The sequence below is a fragment of the Hevea brasiliensis genome, chromosome 15 (assembly GCF_030052815.1).
Source record: "Hevea brasiliensis isolate MT/VB/25A 57/8 chromosome 15, ASM3005281v1, whole genome shotgun sequence".
Classification (NCBI taxonomy): Eukaryota; Viridiplantae; Streptophyta; class Magnoliopsida; order Malpighiales; family Euphorbiaceae; genus Hevea; species Hevea brasiliensis.
In genome coordinates, this window is record NC_079507.1 from 75,049,028 (window position 1) to 75,065,163 (window position 16,136).

Genomic DNA, 16,136 nt, shown 5'->3' on the forward strand with positions numbered 1-16,136 from the left:
AAGAAAAGAAAGATATAGGGTCTATTTTGTATTGTGATTGAAAGGTAAATAAATTAATTTGAAATTATTATTTTTTAAATTCAGTTTAGATATGATTGAAAGAGTGTGAAAATTTTATTTTTATTCTATTTGAAGCTTTAATTATTAAAATATATTAAATTAAATTTTAAAAATTTTTAATAAATATTTTTAAGTCCATTGATTAAACAATATTGTCAAATTGTTGTTGTAGAGATTTTCTTAGGTTTGTAGCCCATTTCAAAAACAAGCCCATGTAAACCCTAAGAGGCTAGAATTCGTTTGCGGGGATCAACAATCAACAGGCCCAATGATTCAAATGAGTTGCAAGGGCAATAAAACCCTACTGCAATCCTCCCGTTCTTTTCCCTTCACATCTGCGGCGTTCCAAAACCCCACCTACCATCTATATCCAATCGGTAAGCCCCTCTCTCTTTCTCCGTTTCCTGCTTCAGGTGCGGGTGAATGCGTATTTATATATCCATTTATTGTATCTTCATTTCTGTTTTCTGTGTATATAGCAATTAAATTAAAGAGAAGTGAAGAAAATGAGCAGAGGTGGAGCAGCTGGGGCCGGTGGAGCCAAGGGGAAGAAGAAAGGAGCAACGTTCACGATTGATTGCTTGAAGCCGGTCGAAGATAAGATCATGGACATTGCCTCTCTCGAAAAGTTTCTTCAGGAACGCATCAAAGTCGGTGGCAAGGCCGGAGCTCTTGGTGATTCCGTTACCGTCACCCGTGAAAAGTCCAAGATCACCGTCACCTCCGACTCCAACTTCTCCAAACGGTAAATTCCATATTTACACGTGTTTTTGTGTGTGTATGTTTTGTTTGTTATAGTTACTGGTTAGACGTGGTAATCAGCTATTACATTGGAATTGGCAGAAAACTGATAAGAATTTATTGAACTAAATGGTTCGTTGCATTGCTGTCGAAAGTGAACTGCAGCTTTTGATCGTGTGCATTTTAGCAATAAAAAGGCCTCTGCGTGTATCAGACGTTATGCCTTATTTTATTTCAATAATTAGAACTACTAAGCAGCATAGGTCAATATTCATTTTTTAGTATCTTTGCTCATAAGGGGGCTAAAGTATTGCATGGATATTCTAGTAATGATGTGTTTGCTGAACTGTCTTTCATTACGTGTCTCTTATAGCAACCTTCTTGGGATTGCCCAATGGGTGCATCATCTTGTGTTGATTATCATTTTGCCCGTGCAGATATCTGAAGTACTTGACAAAAAAGTACTTGAAGAAGCACAATGTGAGGGATTGGCTTCGGGTCATTGCTTCCAACAAGGATCGTAATGTTTATGAACTGAGATACTTTAACATTGCTGAGAATGAAGGTGAGGATGAAGAATAGATTGTATCGGTTTGTTATTTTCATACCCCTATCTCTAATTTTTTTCCTCTTTTTAGTAATGTTTCTTACTTGATCTAGGGTTTCTTTTGAATGTTTTGGAAGTTGAAGACATCCAAATTTTGTTAAAGCTATTTGCCATTTTCAAGATTTTTTTTGTTGAAACAAGAATGCTTGCCTTCATTATATCGGTCTTTTTTTTTTTAAGAAATTATTATTGGTATTTATCCATAGGAATAATGATCTTTTGCTGCATCCTACTTTTGCCTATAATTTTCTTGCCACTAAATTTGATCTAGTATTCTGGTCTGCCTTCTGTGACTCTGATAAGTCATGAGTTTGTTAGGATTTGGAAGAAAAGCCGAGTGCTTAAGCATTCATTATATTTATAGAATTTTAGAAATTACCTTCAAGAAATTGGGTAAAATTCCCTAGCAACACATTCTATTTAAACCAACGTATTTGGTTATTTCATTTGTCCATATGCTTGATACATCAGCCGTTGCATTGTAAATGCATTTCCATACTGCACTATTGCACTTGAACCCACTCCCAAAAGCAACTTGTCAGACCCTATCGCCCCTTTTCATCGTCCCTTTAGCTTCTATGTCGCAAAGCTCATACCCTACAGAAGAAAATGAATTATTTCCAAATCTGTAGGGTGTCAACTTAGAGGCCTCAGCATCCGCTTTCTTCAAAAGTAAGCCTCTTTCAACTGCTTGAATTACAGTTTTTCCTCCAGCGTGTGGCAGATGTGTTCAAAAGCTCTCTTGAAATTTGGTATATAGGAGTTTGTTGTCCGTAAAATCATTATCTTCCGATGAATTATTGAAAGTACGTACTTAAATTGCTCTGATAATGGGGAAAGCCGAGGTGCTATTGCAGATGTATTTCCCTTAATGCATCCGCTGCTACATGGATTATATCCTTTGATATTGAAACTCCTAATTTGTTCAGAGTCTGTCCTGAAAAATGCATGTGTAAGAAGTGCTTTTTTTCTTCGAACAAGGGGATGCAGCTCATACTTGCCTTTTTCTTGTCTTGAAATTTGCTTGGCATCAGTATGGCTGCTCCAACAGTTAGGAAAAGACATTAAGGGTGTGTTTAGTAGAAGGTTAAAAAATTAAGGGTTAAATGCTATCTTTATAAATTTTAATCTTTAAGGAGGGTAATTATTAATTTAAGTCCTCAAAAATTAATATTTAATATCTCAAAAAGGTATAAATATTAATAAGATGAAAAGTTAACTAAGACAATTAGTTAACAATATCAATGTATTCTTGCCAGTGTACTTAGTATCTTTGCTAACAATGAGCGCCAATGAATTTTAATGAACCCTAATTAGGTCTCTGGCCAGGCTAAAAGTTGCTATTCCAGCCCTGCATCCCATGCTTGACAGGTTATAACTCTTGATACTGCTCCTCATCTTGAATTTATTAATTATCATTGCACTCAGAGATGGTTTTGGCGCAAACAAGCCGTCATTAGATACGAGTATGTCTATAGCTTTTGGGTCGATGTCTTTGCTCCGCAGATCTGTTACGATAGAAACTATCGTTGTTGCGGCCTCCTCTATGGCGAAAGAGAGAGTATTTCTTATTGGGGTTTCAGCAAAAGATTCAAGAATCACCAAACCCTGATTTTTCTAGGATCTTGATTTGGAAATCAATACTTTTCGGATGAAATCTGCTGTCAAGATTGACATGCTCTAGGAACAGAGTCGTGGGCACTCTATTAGAATCAGGTGGCCGGTAGCAAGTGAAGTCTGGTAAACACACAGCAATTCTTCTTCTGTATGCAAGTTATAAAAGCGTCAAGTCTGCTACACCAAGCATGGCAAAGTGGTAGGAGGTGAAGAGAGCATTAGGCGTTCAGAGAAGTGTGCTAGTATCATAGCCAAGAAGGAAGACTTCACTAGCTGACTTCGATTTCGCAGAAGTCCATGGCACAGATTCATGGATTGGAATCGTGGGATAGTGCACTAGTTGTGTCAGGTGGGGCACGACAGACGAAAGATTGTAGCTTGGGGAAAGTTATGGGAAAAGAAATGTGGTTTACGGCACCGAGCATGCTCTTGCAGAAATGGAAATTTGCACGCAAATAACACCATGATAGCAAGCAGCCAAGCAGCACTACTTTGCAAGCCAAGTGGCATAGGCACATAGCTATCAGCTATGGACCAACTTGTATGGGGCTTTCACTGTTACTTCTTTATGGAGCAACAAGGTCTCCTATACAAGGGACAGAAGGAAAAACCTTATGTCACTTGGAACTAATGATTAAACAAAAACCCTATCCTAATGAAATCTCAGACACTACCAGGATGTACTGCTCGTCATTTATGTACAAACTTCATTGAGAGGAAGCCTGAGCTCCCACTTGTATTGGTGAATGGTGAATAATATTTCCAGGCCCATTTGGAAAATGAAACCAATCACATCAACTGCGTGATAAATGGCCTGGAAATTTGCAATCCATACCTTAATCATGTGCACGTCCACCTACCATTAACAAAACAGATAACGCCTAAATTCCAGGGCCGTAGCCTGTAGCCACTTCCAATGTAATGCCTAAATGTGTCCTAATGCACATAAAATTGTCTTAAATGAAAAAGACACAGGACAAACCGAAAGAAGCATTGGTGGGCACAAATGCGGTCTCCACGACCATCTGCAAAACCTTCTTCACCGCCTGAGCAACGAGAGCGAGCCGCTAGGTCCTGCAGAAGAAGTGCCTTTTCCTGAGAATCCATTTCTCAGAAGAAAACCTACCTTCTGCACTGCAGTATCAGCTTCGTATACAGGGTTAGGCCCACACTAGAGCTAGAAGTAGTCCTTCCTGGGCATCTTATGATATTGTTGCTTTAATCTTCTTAATTATAAAGTTGAGCCTCATACTAGCAGCAATCAGCAACATTGAAATCTTCTATTGTCTAAAGTTAATGAAATTTGAATTTCAATTGAAGTGAATTTCATTAAACAAATGTCATCTTCCTAAACAGATTATAAAAGAGATGCATGAATATCATTCAATTTTTATTTGGATAAATTTTAATAATTGTCCCTGAACTTATATAATTGTAACACTACAGTCTTTCAAGTTTAAAATGTAACATAGTATCTCTTAAATTTTTAAATTTTACACAATAAAATTTCTCTGATTGATTTTCCGATTAGAAACCTACGTGAATGGTTTCTACATGACACTTTATCAATATTTCTTTCTCCTCTCTTATGCAAAGTGTAAAATTATTATTCTTTACATGTAAAAAATTTTTTATCTACAAAGAGAAAAATGATTTAATTTACACATTATTTAAGAGAAAAAAGAGAAATACTAATTAAACTTCATGCTATAATTATTCAGATCAGCGTCTAACTAAAAAATTAATAATTTGAAATTTGAGAAATTTTATTATACAAAATTTGAAAGTTAATAAAATTTTATATTATATTTTTAAATTAAAAAATTATAATATTATAATTATAGAAGTTCATGGACGATTACCAAAATGAAACCTGGGCGGGGAACATCATCATGAAATTAAGTCTAAAAAAACAAACTACTTTTTGAGGCCAAATTCTTATCCATTCATCAATGTATGGGCTTAAGATTAAGACTCCACTGGCCTCTTTAATAGCGGCTTAATTAGCCCATTTACTCATTAACTCTATCCTTATAATTACATTCACCTCTGCTAAGTTAGGAGTGGCCACAAGAGGCCCATCAAAATGCCCTGCTTAATTTACCCTCAATTCATATTTTGGCTTAATTTGCTGTTAAAAAATCCATAAAGTATATGGAAAGGAATAAGGTTTTCTTTTTTCCAGGATTTTTTAAGACCTTTTCACCTTATCTGAAATGGATTCTAAACTCAGTAACACCAAATTTGGGATAAAAGGCTGAAACTTTTTGACAGTTTCTTTGAAGAAATGACAATGGGAGTGTTGAAAAGTTGAGAAAGAAAGAGCAAAGTTATAATAGTATGGCTATTTCAATAAGCTTTAGGAAGATGTGTCATATGGCTTTAAATATCAATGTCTTATTAAAACAGAAATGGGAAGATGAAAGATCATCTTGACACTGCGCTCAAATATTTGACCAAAATTTTATTAGACACAGACACATGCTGCTCCAACAGGGACCCTTTTGTTCCTTTTCTCTGTTGGGTCCTTATCTTGATAGCAAAATTACACAGCACATGAGCCCAATTTGCATGTAGATGTAGAATCGAATTTCACTATGTGGCTTCTTTAGGCTTCACTGGATCCAAACAACTTATGCACCTTCCCAATGACCCAAACTCTAATCGAGAAGTGAGCACCTTTGTAGGGGTGGGGTGCGTTGGGTGCCCTTAGCTTGGAGAAAATCTAAGCCCTTGGGTTAAAAAAAAAAAGTACATGTTTTAAGGGTCCACTTATTAATGTTCAATGTCCCCTGAGGCAGCCTTTTTCACTTGTCTTTTTCCATTTGCATACTTCATCAAAGCGCAGCCCTTGTCTCCCCTTCCATCATTTTTCAGAATTTTCATTTCTTCTTTGCTTGGAATTTGGAAGTTAATTTATTCCAAGAAAGTCCTTCCACGATTCTTTTTAACCTTGTCAAACTAATTTCCACCTTGTGTCTATATTATTGAAACAGTGCATTGGCTTAGTATTGAAATAATCTGTATCTTGAGATATATCAAATACTTGAACATTTAGGGAGTAAAATGCCTTTGCTCTGCAATTGTTTAGCAAACAATAGAGAAGGATATGTATGTTTTAAAAGCCTGTACAATACGAGTAATAATAACCTAGGGTTTGCATAGCAGCTGAAGTAGCTCATAATCTGAAACTAGGATAAGCACTATTTGATTTAAATTGAATAAATCGAACCAAGTCATTTTAATTTAAATATTCAATTTGATTTTTAAGAAAATTTAATTCGATTCAATTTTAATTTTAAAATTTTCAATTATTTAAATTTGATTCAATTTTATATTTTTAAAAAATTAATTAAATCGAATCAAACTGAATTACTTCATTAATTTTTTTTATAAAAATTTATAAATAATATGTAATTATATATATTATTTAATTTTATTGATTAATAATTCTTAAATTTAAACTAAAATTAAAATCAAATAATTTAAAAATTAAATCTAACTTAAAAAATTACTAAAATTTAAAAAACAATTAAATCAAATCAAATTAAATTAAAATAAAATAATTTAATTTAATTTTTTATTTATTTTATTTTGATTTAATTTTTAAACTTTGATAATTTAATTTTAATAATTTAATCCAAATCGAACATTTATCCCTATCAGAAACTGCCAAAAATTTATTGTCTACATAGTGAGTCACTCACAAAATGGACAATTAAAACACAAACCCTACAAACCACAATCAAATAAAAAAATTGCCCGAAAAAGAGGTTAAAACTTCGTAGAGGAGGCTGGCTATGAACACGACAACAGCGTAATGATAAGCAAAATAGGATCATAGAGCTTCCAGTGTGTTCAGTACCACCGGACATGTGTGCCCATGTGATGTGAATATCCAAACATAGTCCTTGCAATTGCTAAATGCATTTGAAATTAAAAACACATTAATTTCTTTGTCACTGCATCAGATACAGAATACAAAATAAACACTAGAAAGAGATTAAAGAATACAAATTCAACACGAAACCTTCCAGCAAATCAAAGGAGTGATTGTGAATGTCAAATACATGTTGTATTGGTAAACATTTCTCCTCCTCCTGCAACTAGTCCAAACTGACCAGCCAGACTCACCTGCGTTTTTGATGGAGTTTTGAACCCACATTACATATGGAAACTATCTAAAAGATAATAATAATAATAATAATAATAATTAGCAAATATGACCATCAATTTCAGAGGAAGAAAAATACAGGTGTGACACTGCCTATGAAATAGAGACCAAGATAGAGATAATAAACACAGAAATAAGCAAAGATGACCAGATATACTTTGTATTATAACCCGACAGGCCCTTGATTCTTCTCTTTTTAGCCTCTCACAGCTAACAATGAAGGAATGGCATTTAAGTTTGGAGCATTGTTCTTATTGGAAGCTTCTCTAATGTCCCTCTTGCCATCTTTTGAAGAAGGCTTGCTAAAAGCTCTCATTGGACTAGCAAAAGCCCAACCCCAGCTTCTACTCCTACCATGAGCAAGAGGCCCGGCTGCAACCCCAGCTCCTGGTTTCCCATTCACGTCTTCTGCTGACGATGAAACCCAATAAGATGACGATGATGAAGATGAAGATGAGGATGTGATCATGAACCCGCCAAAGATGCCACCGCACTTGACTCTTTCTTTCATGTTAGAGGTGGCTGCAGGGACCTTTGGCTTGCCTTCCCTTTGCGACTCCACTCTCCTAAGAGTGCAATCTCCAAACCCCGTTGAGATTCTCTCGAAGAAGTCACCAGAGAAGCTCCTGCTTCCACATCCTACAGATCTGGATCTTGACACCTTTCTTTCAAAAGATGAAGCAGAAGCAGTAGCTTGACTATTGGGACTATCATCTTCTTCTACCACCACAATGTCTCCTTTCTTGGACAAAGAAGACCCCAAGCACTTTTCCTTCGGCTTCACCACAGACCCATTTGTTGTTGATGCAGATGCTGATGCTGATGTTGCTACTGTTAATGATGACACCTTATCTGTTTTCTTGGTAGTACTAGACTTGGAGGAAGAAAGATAAAGAAATGACCAGAACCCACCTCTTCTTCTCGGGCTAAAATCCTCTCCATCATCAGTGGAAGTAGAAGCATACAAGAAATGGTTTCTTCCAGGGGTTGTAGTAGATTTGCTTCGCTTGAAAACAATATCACGATCTGATGATGATGCGACCATGATTTTCTTCTTCTTTTTAGCCAAAAGAAAAGGGATCCTGACCCTCCTCGTGTAGTATTCTTGATAGTGACTATTATTGCCACCTTCAGTTCTACCTTTTGTAGATGTGGGACGCACAGAAAGAGAAAGTGAAGGAGCAACACCACCATTGCTAGCACCAACACCAGCACCAATATCAGATCTAAAAGAAGGAGAAGAAGAGGAAGAAGAAGAGCCACGAATAGGTAATGGAAAAGAAGAAGAAACCAGCTTGCCAAGCTTTTCTTGAAGGCAAAAGGCACAGATCCCACCTGGGTTGTTTCTATAAGGATGGTCACTGCATTGCATACCATCACCCATATCTTCTTCACCAATACCAACCCTACCACCTCCTCCACCACCACCGCCACCACTAATACCTCCTTTGATGATTCCATCCATCATGATCTATATCGATGATTCTTTCAGCAATCTTTTTAGTTCCAAGCTAGAAATCTTTTCTTGATACTGGTCTTTTTAGGCAACCTGAAGGGGCCTTTCACTAGTTTTTGCTTTTCTTGAGAGAGAGAGAGAGAGAGAGAGAGAGAGAGATGCAAACAAAAGAGAGGGCACAAATGGTCAGAGAGTGTAATCGAGTGTAATAAAAAAATGTGGCATTGAATTGGAGTAAGGTTTGGGAGAGGGACTGAGGGGAGAGTCCCCAGGAGCACGTGGAATCCTGACTTACCCTATTATATATTTTTTTAAAAAGTCGTAAACAAGACAACCAAAAAGTGCAACCAAAACCCTAATACATCCGAGGCCCTCCCTTCCTTCCCCCTCTTCCATATACAAGAATCTCCTAAAGCCGGTCCCAACCCTCAAGCCTAAGCCCTCTTAAGTTTACCATCCAATAAAACAATAAAACAATCTTTCATTATTATTATTTTTTTCTTTCTTAGAATTAGAAGAGGAATAAGCTTCTGCATCTTAGCACCAGATTCCTTCTATGCTATTAGATCAATTTTTATATATTTTGCTCATACACTACGTGTCCATTTTCCTAGCGGAGACACCATTAGTACCAATTTTTTCCATGTTTCTTAGGTTGTCCCTTATGTGATTTACTGTGGATTATTGTCAATGTTTAAAAGATTGAATGCTTAAGATGGTAATTTGCTTTGATGCAGTGAAACCAATATAACTAGTTGATTGATTAACTCGGGACCCCACAAGCTTGTTTGTGTTGACTGTACACCCAGATATCCAAATCTATCAACTGTGAGGAAAAGATTGTGATGTTTATAACACCCATGTTCCCTGCCATTTTGCCAATTCATCTACGCATGAGCCAGAATGCCACCCAACGGATCCTGAACTGAGGCCCCCATATTTACAGATTAATTAGGAGTTGAATTAATGATATAGAAAATTTGTAGAATTTTCAAGACACATTCTAGTGGACATTTCCTCCATACTTGATGGCATAACAGTTGATAATGGCGCAAAGTTTCAGGAACCCAATTGCAGATTGCAGAGAGTGCTCCTTTGTTTATTTTTTATTTTTTTGCAGAAAGAGTGCTCCTATTCTTTAATATATATATACATATTTTTTTGTATCAGGTCATTTTAAGAATCAGATAATGGTAGCCTGTGGATCTTACCCCGTGGGTTTATGCTTAATCTTATCATATCCACCGATAGATTCCAGAGTTGCACATGGAGATCTTCACATTTCTTTGTCTTATTTGAGATCTAACCCATGAAGCTAAGCTAAAGCCTAAAGCCAGGCCAACGACCCAATGCATTTTCGTTGGAGTTTTTCGTTATTTAATACTACTTTGGTTGGTGTACGGTCTTTTTGGCCATTGCTGGCTGGGTCTCTTCCCTTCTTGAATTTCTGATACCACATGATTAGAGAGGGTAACCCAAGGCCAAGGCCAAGTTAGTGTTGAGTCCCTATCCCGCTATCTGCCCACCCATGGATTTTTCTTGATCGTCTCTTTCTCTGCTGTTCCTTTGCATCAGATTAGACCACTCAACCGTACCATCTTAGCCACTAATTTTACTTTTCACTGTAATCATAAGTCAATCAAACGGCTGAGATGAAATCAGAAATCGAAAGTTTCCTGTTTTGGTTTGTCCATGTTACACTGTTGAACCCCAATAATTTTCTCCAATAGTCAATACATGGGCCAACTATAAATTACGATCATTCATACATGATTTATCTTAAAAGCAAGTGTGATTCGTCAATTATAAAAAGACATTAATGTACTGTTTCATGGATCTATCCATTTAGAATATTATGTGTTGTGTTGTGTTGCTTTGCCAGTTCGGTTAAGCAGTGCTAATCAAGTCATAAGACTTTGATTAATAGAAAAAGACGAGATTTTGGTGGTAATATTTGGATATTTAGGGCACAAATGCATGATCTCACTAATTAATGCAGCTCAGTCTTGGACATCTTTCTAGTGATGATTTGTTTATTTGCATGGACAGGTTAGCATGAACATAGGAGCATGACAAGGCAAGGCAGCGACACAACCAGCTTTCTTTCTTTAAATAATTAATGACCCATTTGTTGATATAACGAGAGAAAATTGATAATAATGCATGTGAGATGGACGGCATTCAGTATGCAATTAGAGTTGTTCTTATTTGTGGTAATTGATAAATGATAATCAAAACATGGAGTGGATATGATGATGGCTTGATGAGTTTTACTTCTCACCTAATCCACCCATAAACAAACCCCCAAGGGCGAGGCAGACAGTTTTCTGGTGGAGGGTAAGAAAGGGCTCTGTGTCTCCCTCTTATGGGCCTTGGACCCATGTTCTATGTTTTCATGTCCTAATACAGGAATTTGAGAGAAAAAGATATTAATGGGTGTTGTAAATTTGCAGTGAAGAAAGGCAAAACGACTCTTGGGTCAGAGAGAAAGGAAATGACTCGAAGATTGTTGTTGAACAGCTTCCAAGAACAATAATGGAAGAAAACAAAATAATGTTGGTTAATGCAATGGGTTTTGAGTCAGCCCAAAATGATTCGGCAGTCCCAAATGGGTTTTGTGATTCCTTTTTTTGGGCTGGGTTGTTCTGTATCCCAAATTTGAATATCTCAACATCGAAGAAAGAGATAAAACCAACCCATTTCCACAGTATAAATGGGTTTTATTCATCGGCTATTCTTGACTGCTGAAAGCCTTGCAAATTGCACGTCCTTCTTCCCTTTGTTCTGAAAACCCAAAAGGCCTCTTGATATAAACTGGGCTTCAATGGCCTGTGATTGGGCCTCCATTGGTGTTCTTCTTCTTCCCTTCCCTGTCTTCTTGTAAACTAAAGGTCATGATTCATGAAGCCAACGAATTTATGACTCATGCCTTGATCCTCATTAATTTTCTTGAATGGTTCGGATGGGCATTATTGTGACAGCAGAGAATCAATGCAGCTCTTCAGATCCAGGAGAAGCCAAAAAGGATCAAAACTCAACTTGCTTAAATAGATTAAACCAGGCATTCTATGAGGAAAAAATCATGTATAAGGTCATATGAAACCACGTAGAAAACATGTGTGTACAAGATAATCTAGATCCATATATATAGTATATGTACATTAGTGGTGAACACAAAACAAGCTTTTAAGTCTCCCTAGCTATTCATAAACACAAATGTTTGGGTTGTTTAATTATTGTAGTAATAGATAGCACTGAAAAGATCTTGGAAAGAGCAGCCAGAAAGGCAAATAGTGTTTCCTTCTCACTCCAGCATCAGCTCCCTGGACCTTTGCCAAACAAATGAAAGATTAATTTAATTCTAATAGCATGCACTTCTTCTTCTTCTTCTTCCGTCTTATTGTTTAACTTCATGGGATTGTTCCGATGATGAAGATGAGATAAGGGTTTGGTATTGCCATCCTTCTTCAAGCCCATCAGAAACGATCCTGGAAGGCTTGGCATTCCTGTAAATCGCATAGAGGACTAGCTGTGCAGTTCCAAGTAAAAATCCAGCCCCATTTGGAACCTATACCACATGAATAATGCATGAGATTTTCTGCGTTACAGTTTTGGACATATTGACAGATATGATTACCCTCACGTTGAATAATTTCTTGAAAAGGTACCTCTATATTTATTTAAATCAAAAAAAGTGTTTTTCCAGTCCTCAATCCATCTAAAGTAGGTCTAGGCCCTGGCCAGGTGCAGCCAGCTGAAAAGGGAGCCCAGATTTCTCAATGGTCACTATTAATGCATGCTGGTTCCACAATAAAATGGCCACATTTAGATCTCCCTAGAATGATAAATTCTTGCCCGTCTCAAGTCTCCACTATTATTCAACCGTACAATTAATCAGTGTGTCCCCAAAACTTGTTAGGTTAACAAATTTAATGAAGGCATAGACAGCTAGCCTTAGTTAACTCCTACCAGCCAATCTTGAATCTTGATGGATGGGCCCTGGAGATACATCCAAGCCAAGAGCCTAGAAGGACCTACGCTCGCTACCCTTAAGGGATCTTCATTCAATTTTGATGGGTCAACGTCTAATCGGTTCGGGGAATTCATGGTTCTTAATGCCAACATGCAGAGATTAATTGAAAGGGAAACTTACTTACCCCGAGAAAATAATCACCTGTGAGAATAGCAAATAAAGTCCAAATCCCTCCGTTCAAGAAAAGGAAGAAGGAAAGGAGGAAGGGCATGAACTCAACACTCTTGGTGATGACCACTGTTTTCTGAAAAGAGATGCTTCAAGTTGTGTTAGAAAAACCTCCATTACATAAGAACCACAAAATATTTGATGAAGGACCCACGAAACTGTTTATCAAAAGTAATCATATGGTAACCTGTGACATAGATGGAACGTGGTGTATGCATGGACAGAACACTGCCACAAGTTACAATTCCGTTTCTTGTTTTTTTATTTTATTTTTTTTAAGGCAAGTTTGGAAATTGATTTCATGACTGTTTGATCTATATATGATCAAGATGGATTTTTATTTTTGATTTAAAAGAAAAAAAAATGAGAGGCAATTAAGAGACATAAATAGCATAAGTTGGTAAGAATATGATCATTTAAAATGTAATTAGGGACATAGGTGATATGATATAGGTATATTTTTATCCGGAAAATTTTTATTTTTATTAGTTTTATTATAGACCTAATATATATATATATATATATAGATGAGCTTCATCATATATTTTATTGTCTTAAGTAAACGATAATTGAATCTAAACAAGAAAATTTTATTTTTATATATGTAACGGCAATAAAGAAATGTGAGTTCGAAGCCCTACCCTCACATACACATATTAACATAATTATTAAAAAAAAAAAATTTTAAGTTCACCACACCTACTGATTCGATAATTTTTTGAAGGTTATTTTTTTTCGATAAATTAAACAATATACTTTTCTCACCGATCATGATCTAATTATTTGATATAATTTTAATGAGATTGCTTAACCATGAAATAGATATCTTGAAAAAAAAAAAAAAAAAAAAACTGGATCAACAACTAATTAATGAAAAACATGCAAGCTTATCAAAAAAAAAAATGAAAAACATGCAATATGAGATTATGAGATGGTAAGGAATATTAATTAGGTGATGAGAAGCATGAAAGCTAGTATACTCACCATGGCAGCAAGAGGCGAACCATACATAACAATATTGAGGCCAGCACATATGAACCCCGTTGCATCAATCCGCACTTGACCCTGCAATGCTAGGCGGGTAACCAGAATTGCTGCTGCTAGGAAACCCACATCCAAGAGCCCAAGAAGAATCCACGTTTTAGCCTGCACCACCAGGAATTTGATCCATTATGTATGCTGGCCATGGTGACAATGATGATGATGATCTGATCACGAGTAAATAAGATTAAATGTCTATATATACCCTCATTTTTGGTGGTGCATATATAAGGAATAGAGTTACGTAGACGATTTCCACCAGGATCCCAAAACCATTGACAGTGGCAACTGGGAAGGCTCCTGGCTTGATGATCCCATAGTAGGTCCATAAAGCTGCGCTCAGTAACGTGCACACGTAAGGAATACTCTCGAAATCCTCTGTGCATCCGTGCTTTACTATTCTCCAAAAGGTTCCACTACAAAAATTATTTAAGATTAGCAAACAAAATCAAACTAACGAGAAGCTTGAAGGAAAGAAATCAAGAGGCTTACGCTGGAGAAAGAAACATGAGCACTGAGATCACATTGCCTGAAAACAAGAAAGAAAATCATCAGTAACTCTTTCTAAAATGCTAACGTTTTAGAAAGATCACTTAGTACATTATCTTTCCTCACCTATGACTCCAAAAAGCAAACTCAAGATTTCCATTCTAGGAAATTAATATAGTTCTTCAATTTTGTAAAATGGCAGAGACTAAAGTACTGATGTGTGGGTTAAGAGAGATAGAGAGAGAGAGAGAGAGAGAGCTCTGAGCTATGATTTGAAACGTCAATGACTCAATGAGCATCTCTTGTTCATGTCCTGGAGATATCAAATCTTCTTTGCAAAAAGTAGTGGACTGCATAACTTTGCAAAAGAGGTCATTGGGTTTACATTTTACAATAAAACAAAATGTCTTAAAAAAATTAATAGATGCATTAATATAAAAAGAAATTATTATTTTATTATTTAATTTTTATGTTTTATTAAAATTAATTATTTAATTTATGTATTTTAAAAAATATATTATTTAATTTATATATTTTATTTTTATTGAATTATTTAATTTTTTCATTAATTTTTTTATTAGTCAATACAGATCAAATTACTATTTAATCTATCTATTTTAATGAAACTAATTAATCAATTTTTATATTTTTTTAAAAATATATTATCCTTTATGATATGAATTCATTAATTATTTAGTCACATAATTATTTTTTATATTTAAACTATGCTATCCCTCTCTCCCTTATTTCTCTCTCTCCATATTTCTCTCCTCTACACTCACACAATTTTTCCCTCATTCTCTCTTTATTTTTATTTATTAATAAAAAATGATACAAACTTTCTACACAAAAAATTTAATCAGTGTCCTTGAATTTTTAAGTAATAAAAAAATTTTATTTTTAATAAAGAAAATACAAAAATAATACATAAGAAATTAAAAATTAAAAAAATGTAATTTCAGATTTAGTATCCACATAGTAAAATTTTTATTTTTATCTAATAATATATTCTTTAAAATATATGGACCAACTAGTTAGTTTTACTAAAATAGATAAACTAAATAGTAATATTTTTCTGAATATAGATATCAACTAATTAATTTTTTTTAAAATAGATGAGCTAAATAGTAGTTTAAATTGTATGAATAACGAAAAATTTAACGGATAAATAAAATAATTGAATAGAGAACTAAATAATATAATTTTTAAAATACAAGATCAAATAATTAATTTTATTAAAATATATAAATTAAATAATAATTTTAAATAAAAATTAATATTAATATCTATGATATATGGTTGGCATTTTAAACTTGCAATTTGAAAGCTAATAAAATCCAATCTATAAATTTAATTAAGCCTGTCAATATACGTTCACATAGAAAAATTCAATTTTTTTTTTCATTAGTACTGTTGATATTACCTAACCATTTTTTAGAATGATGAGACCCACCTTAACGTATAAGCAATGGCAAAAATTGTTATTAGTTGTTAAATAATTGTATCATTCCTCACATGTCTAAAAATTATCTAATTTAGAGGTCTGGTGAATCTTTATGCTCTCTGTGAAACCATTTTGTATAAAGAAAAATAGAAGGGGGGAAGGGGTGGGGTGAGAATGGAGAATGTGAAAAGGACATTTATAATGATATGTTCATGAGTTGGGGCCCTCAATGTCTACATTCAACCACCAAAAAAATGTAATTGTGAATCACATGTTCTTATGGCTTCAGAGATATCTTTCTTTCTG

General features: G+C 35.1%; 3 protein-coding genes across 4 annotated transcripts; 1 reads left to right on the top strand and 2 right to left on the bottom strand.

Annotated features, from left to right (window-relative positions):
* Nucleotides 1-285: 285 nt before the first annotated feature.
* LOC110673924 (60S ribosomal protein L22-2) lies at nt 286-1,585 on the top strand. Its single transcript, XM_021837170.2, has 3 exons — nt 286-437; nt 540-805; nt 1,239-1,585. Exons 2-3 carry the CDS (start codon nt 567-569, stop codon nt 1,381-1,383), a joined length of 384 nt encoding a protein of 127 aa, XP_021692862.1. The 5' UTR covers nt 286-437; nt 540-566; the 3' UTR covers nt 1,384-1,585.
* A 5,369-nt stretch (nt 1,586-6,954) lies between these two features.
* Nucleotides 6,955-8,947, bottom strand: LOC110673939 (uncharacterized). The gene is made up of 2 exons (XM_021837187.2): nt 7,357-8,947; nt 6,955-7,159 (listed from the first exon to the last, which is right to left on the bottom strand). Exon 1 carries the CDS (start codon nt 8,665-8,667, stop codon nt 7,396-7,398), a length of 1,272 nt encoding a protein of 423 aa, XP_021692879.2. The 5' UTR covers nt 8,668-8,947; the 3' UTR covers nt 6,955-7,159; nt 7,357-7,395.
* Nucleotides 8,948-11,775: 2,828 nt separating this feature from the next.
* Nucleotides 11,776-14,791, bottom strand: LOC110631425 (bidirectional sugar transporter SWEET17). Of its 2 annotated transcripts, none has more exons than XM_021779251.2 (6): nt 14,513-14,791; nt 14,390-14,426; nt 14,103-14,313; nt 13,841-14,002; nt 12,830-12,932; nt 11,776-12,223 (listed from the first exon to the last, which is right to left on the bottom strand). In XM_021779251.2, the coding sequence occupies exons 1-6, from the start codon at nt 14,544-14,546 to the stop codon at nt 12,132-12,134; spliced, it is 639 nt and encodes a 212-aa protein (XP_021634943.2). In that variant the 5' UTR covers nt 14,547-14,791; the 3' UTR covers nt 11,776-12,131. The 2 variants fall into 2 exon arrangements, with proteins under 2 accessions (XP_021634943.2, XP_021634942.2); XM_021779250.2 differs by having other exon boundaries at nt 12,813-12,932; nt 14,513-14,784.
* Nucleotides 14,792-16,136: the final 1,345 nt, after the last annotated feature.

What these genes read in the sequence shown, in the direction of transcription:
- LOC110673924 (XM_021837170.2), top strand. Translation starts at nt 567, where the DNA reads ATGAGCAGAGGTGGAGCAGCTGGGGCCGGTGGAGCCAAGGGGAAGAAG. An exon ending in GACTCCAACTTCTCCAAACG is followed by an intron (nt 806 to 1,238) that starts GTAAATTCCATA and finishes TTGCCCGTGCAG; the next exon opens with ATATCTGAAGTACTTGACAA.
- LOC110631425 (XM_021779250.2), bottom strand. Translation starts at nt 14,546, where the DNA reads ATGGAAATCTTGAGTTTGCTTTTTGGAGTCATAG. An exon ending in CTCATGTTTCTTTCTCCAGC is followed by an intron (nt 14,314 to 14,389) that starts GTAAGCCTCTTG and finishes TAATTTTTGTAG; the next exon opens with TGGAACCTTTTGGAGAATAG. An exon ending in GTTCGCCTCTTGCTGCCATG is followed by an intron (nt 12,933 to 13,840) that starts GTGAGTATACTA and finishes ATCTCTTTTCAG; the next exon opens with AAAACAGTGGTCATCACCAA.
- LOC110673939 (XM_021837187.2), bottom strand. Translation starts at nt 8,667, where the DNA reads ATGATGGATGGAATCATCAAAGGAGGTATTAGTGGTGGCGGTGGTGGT.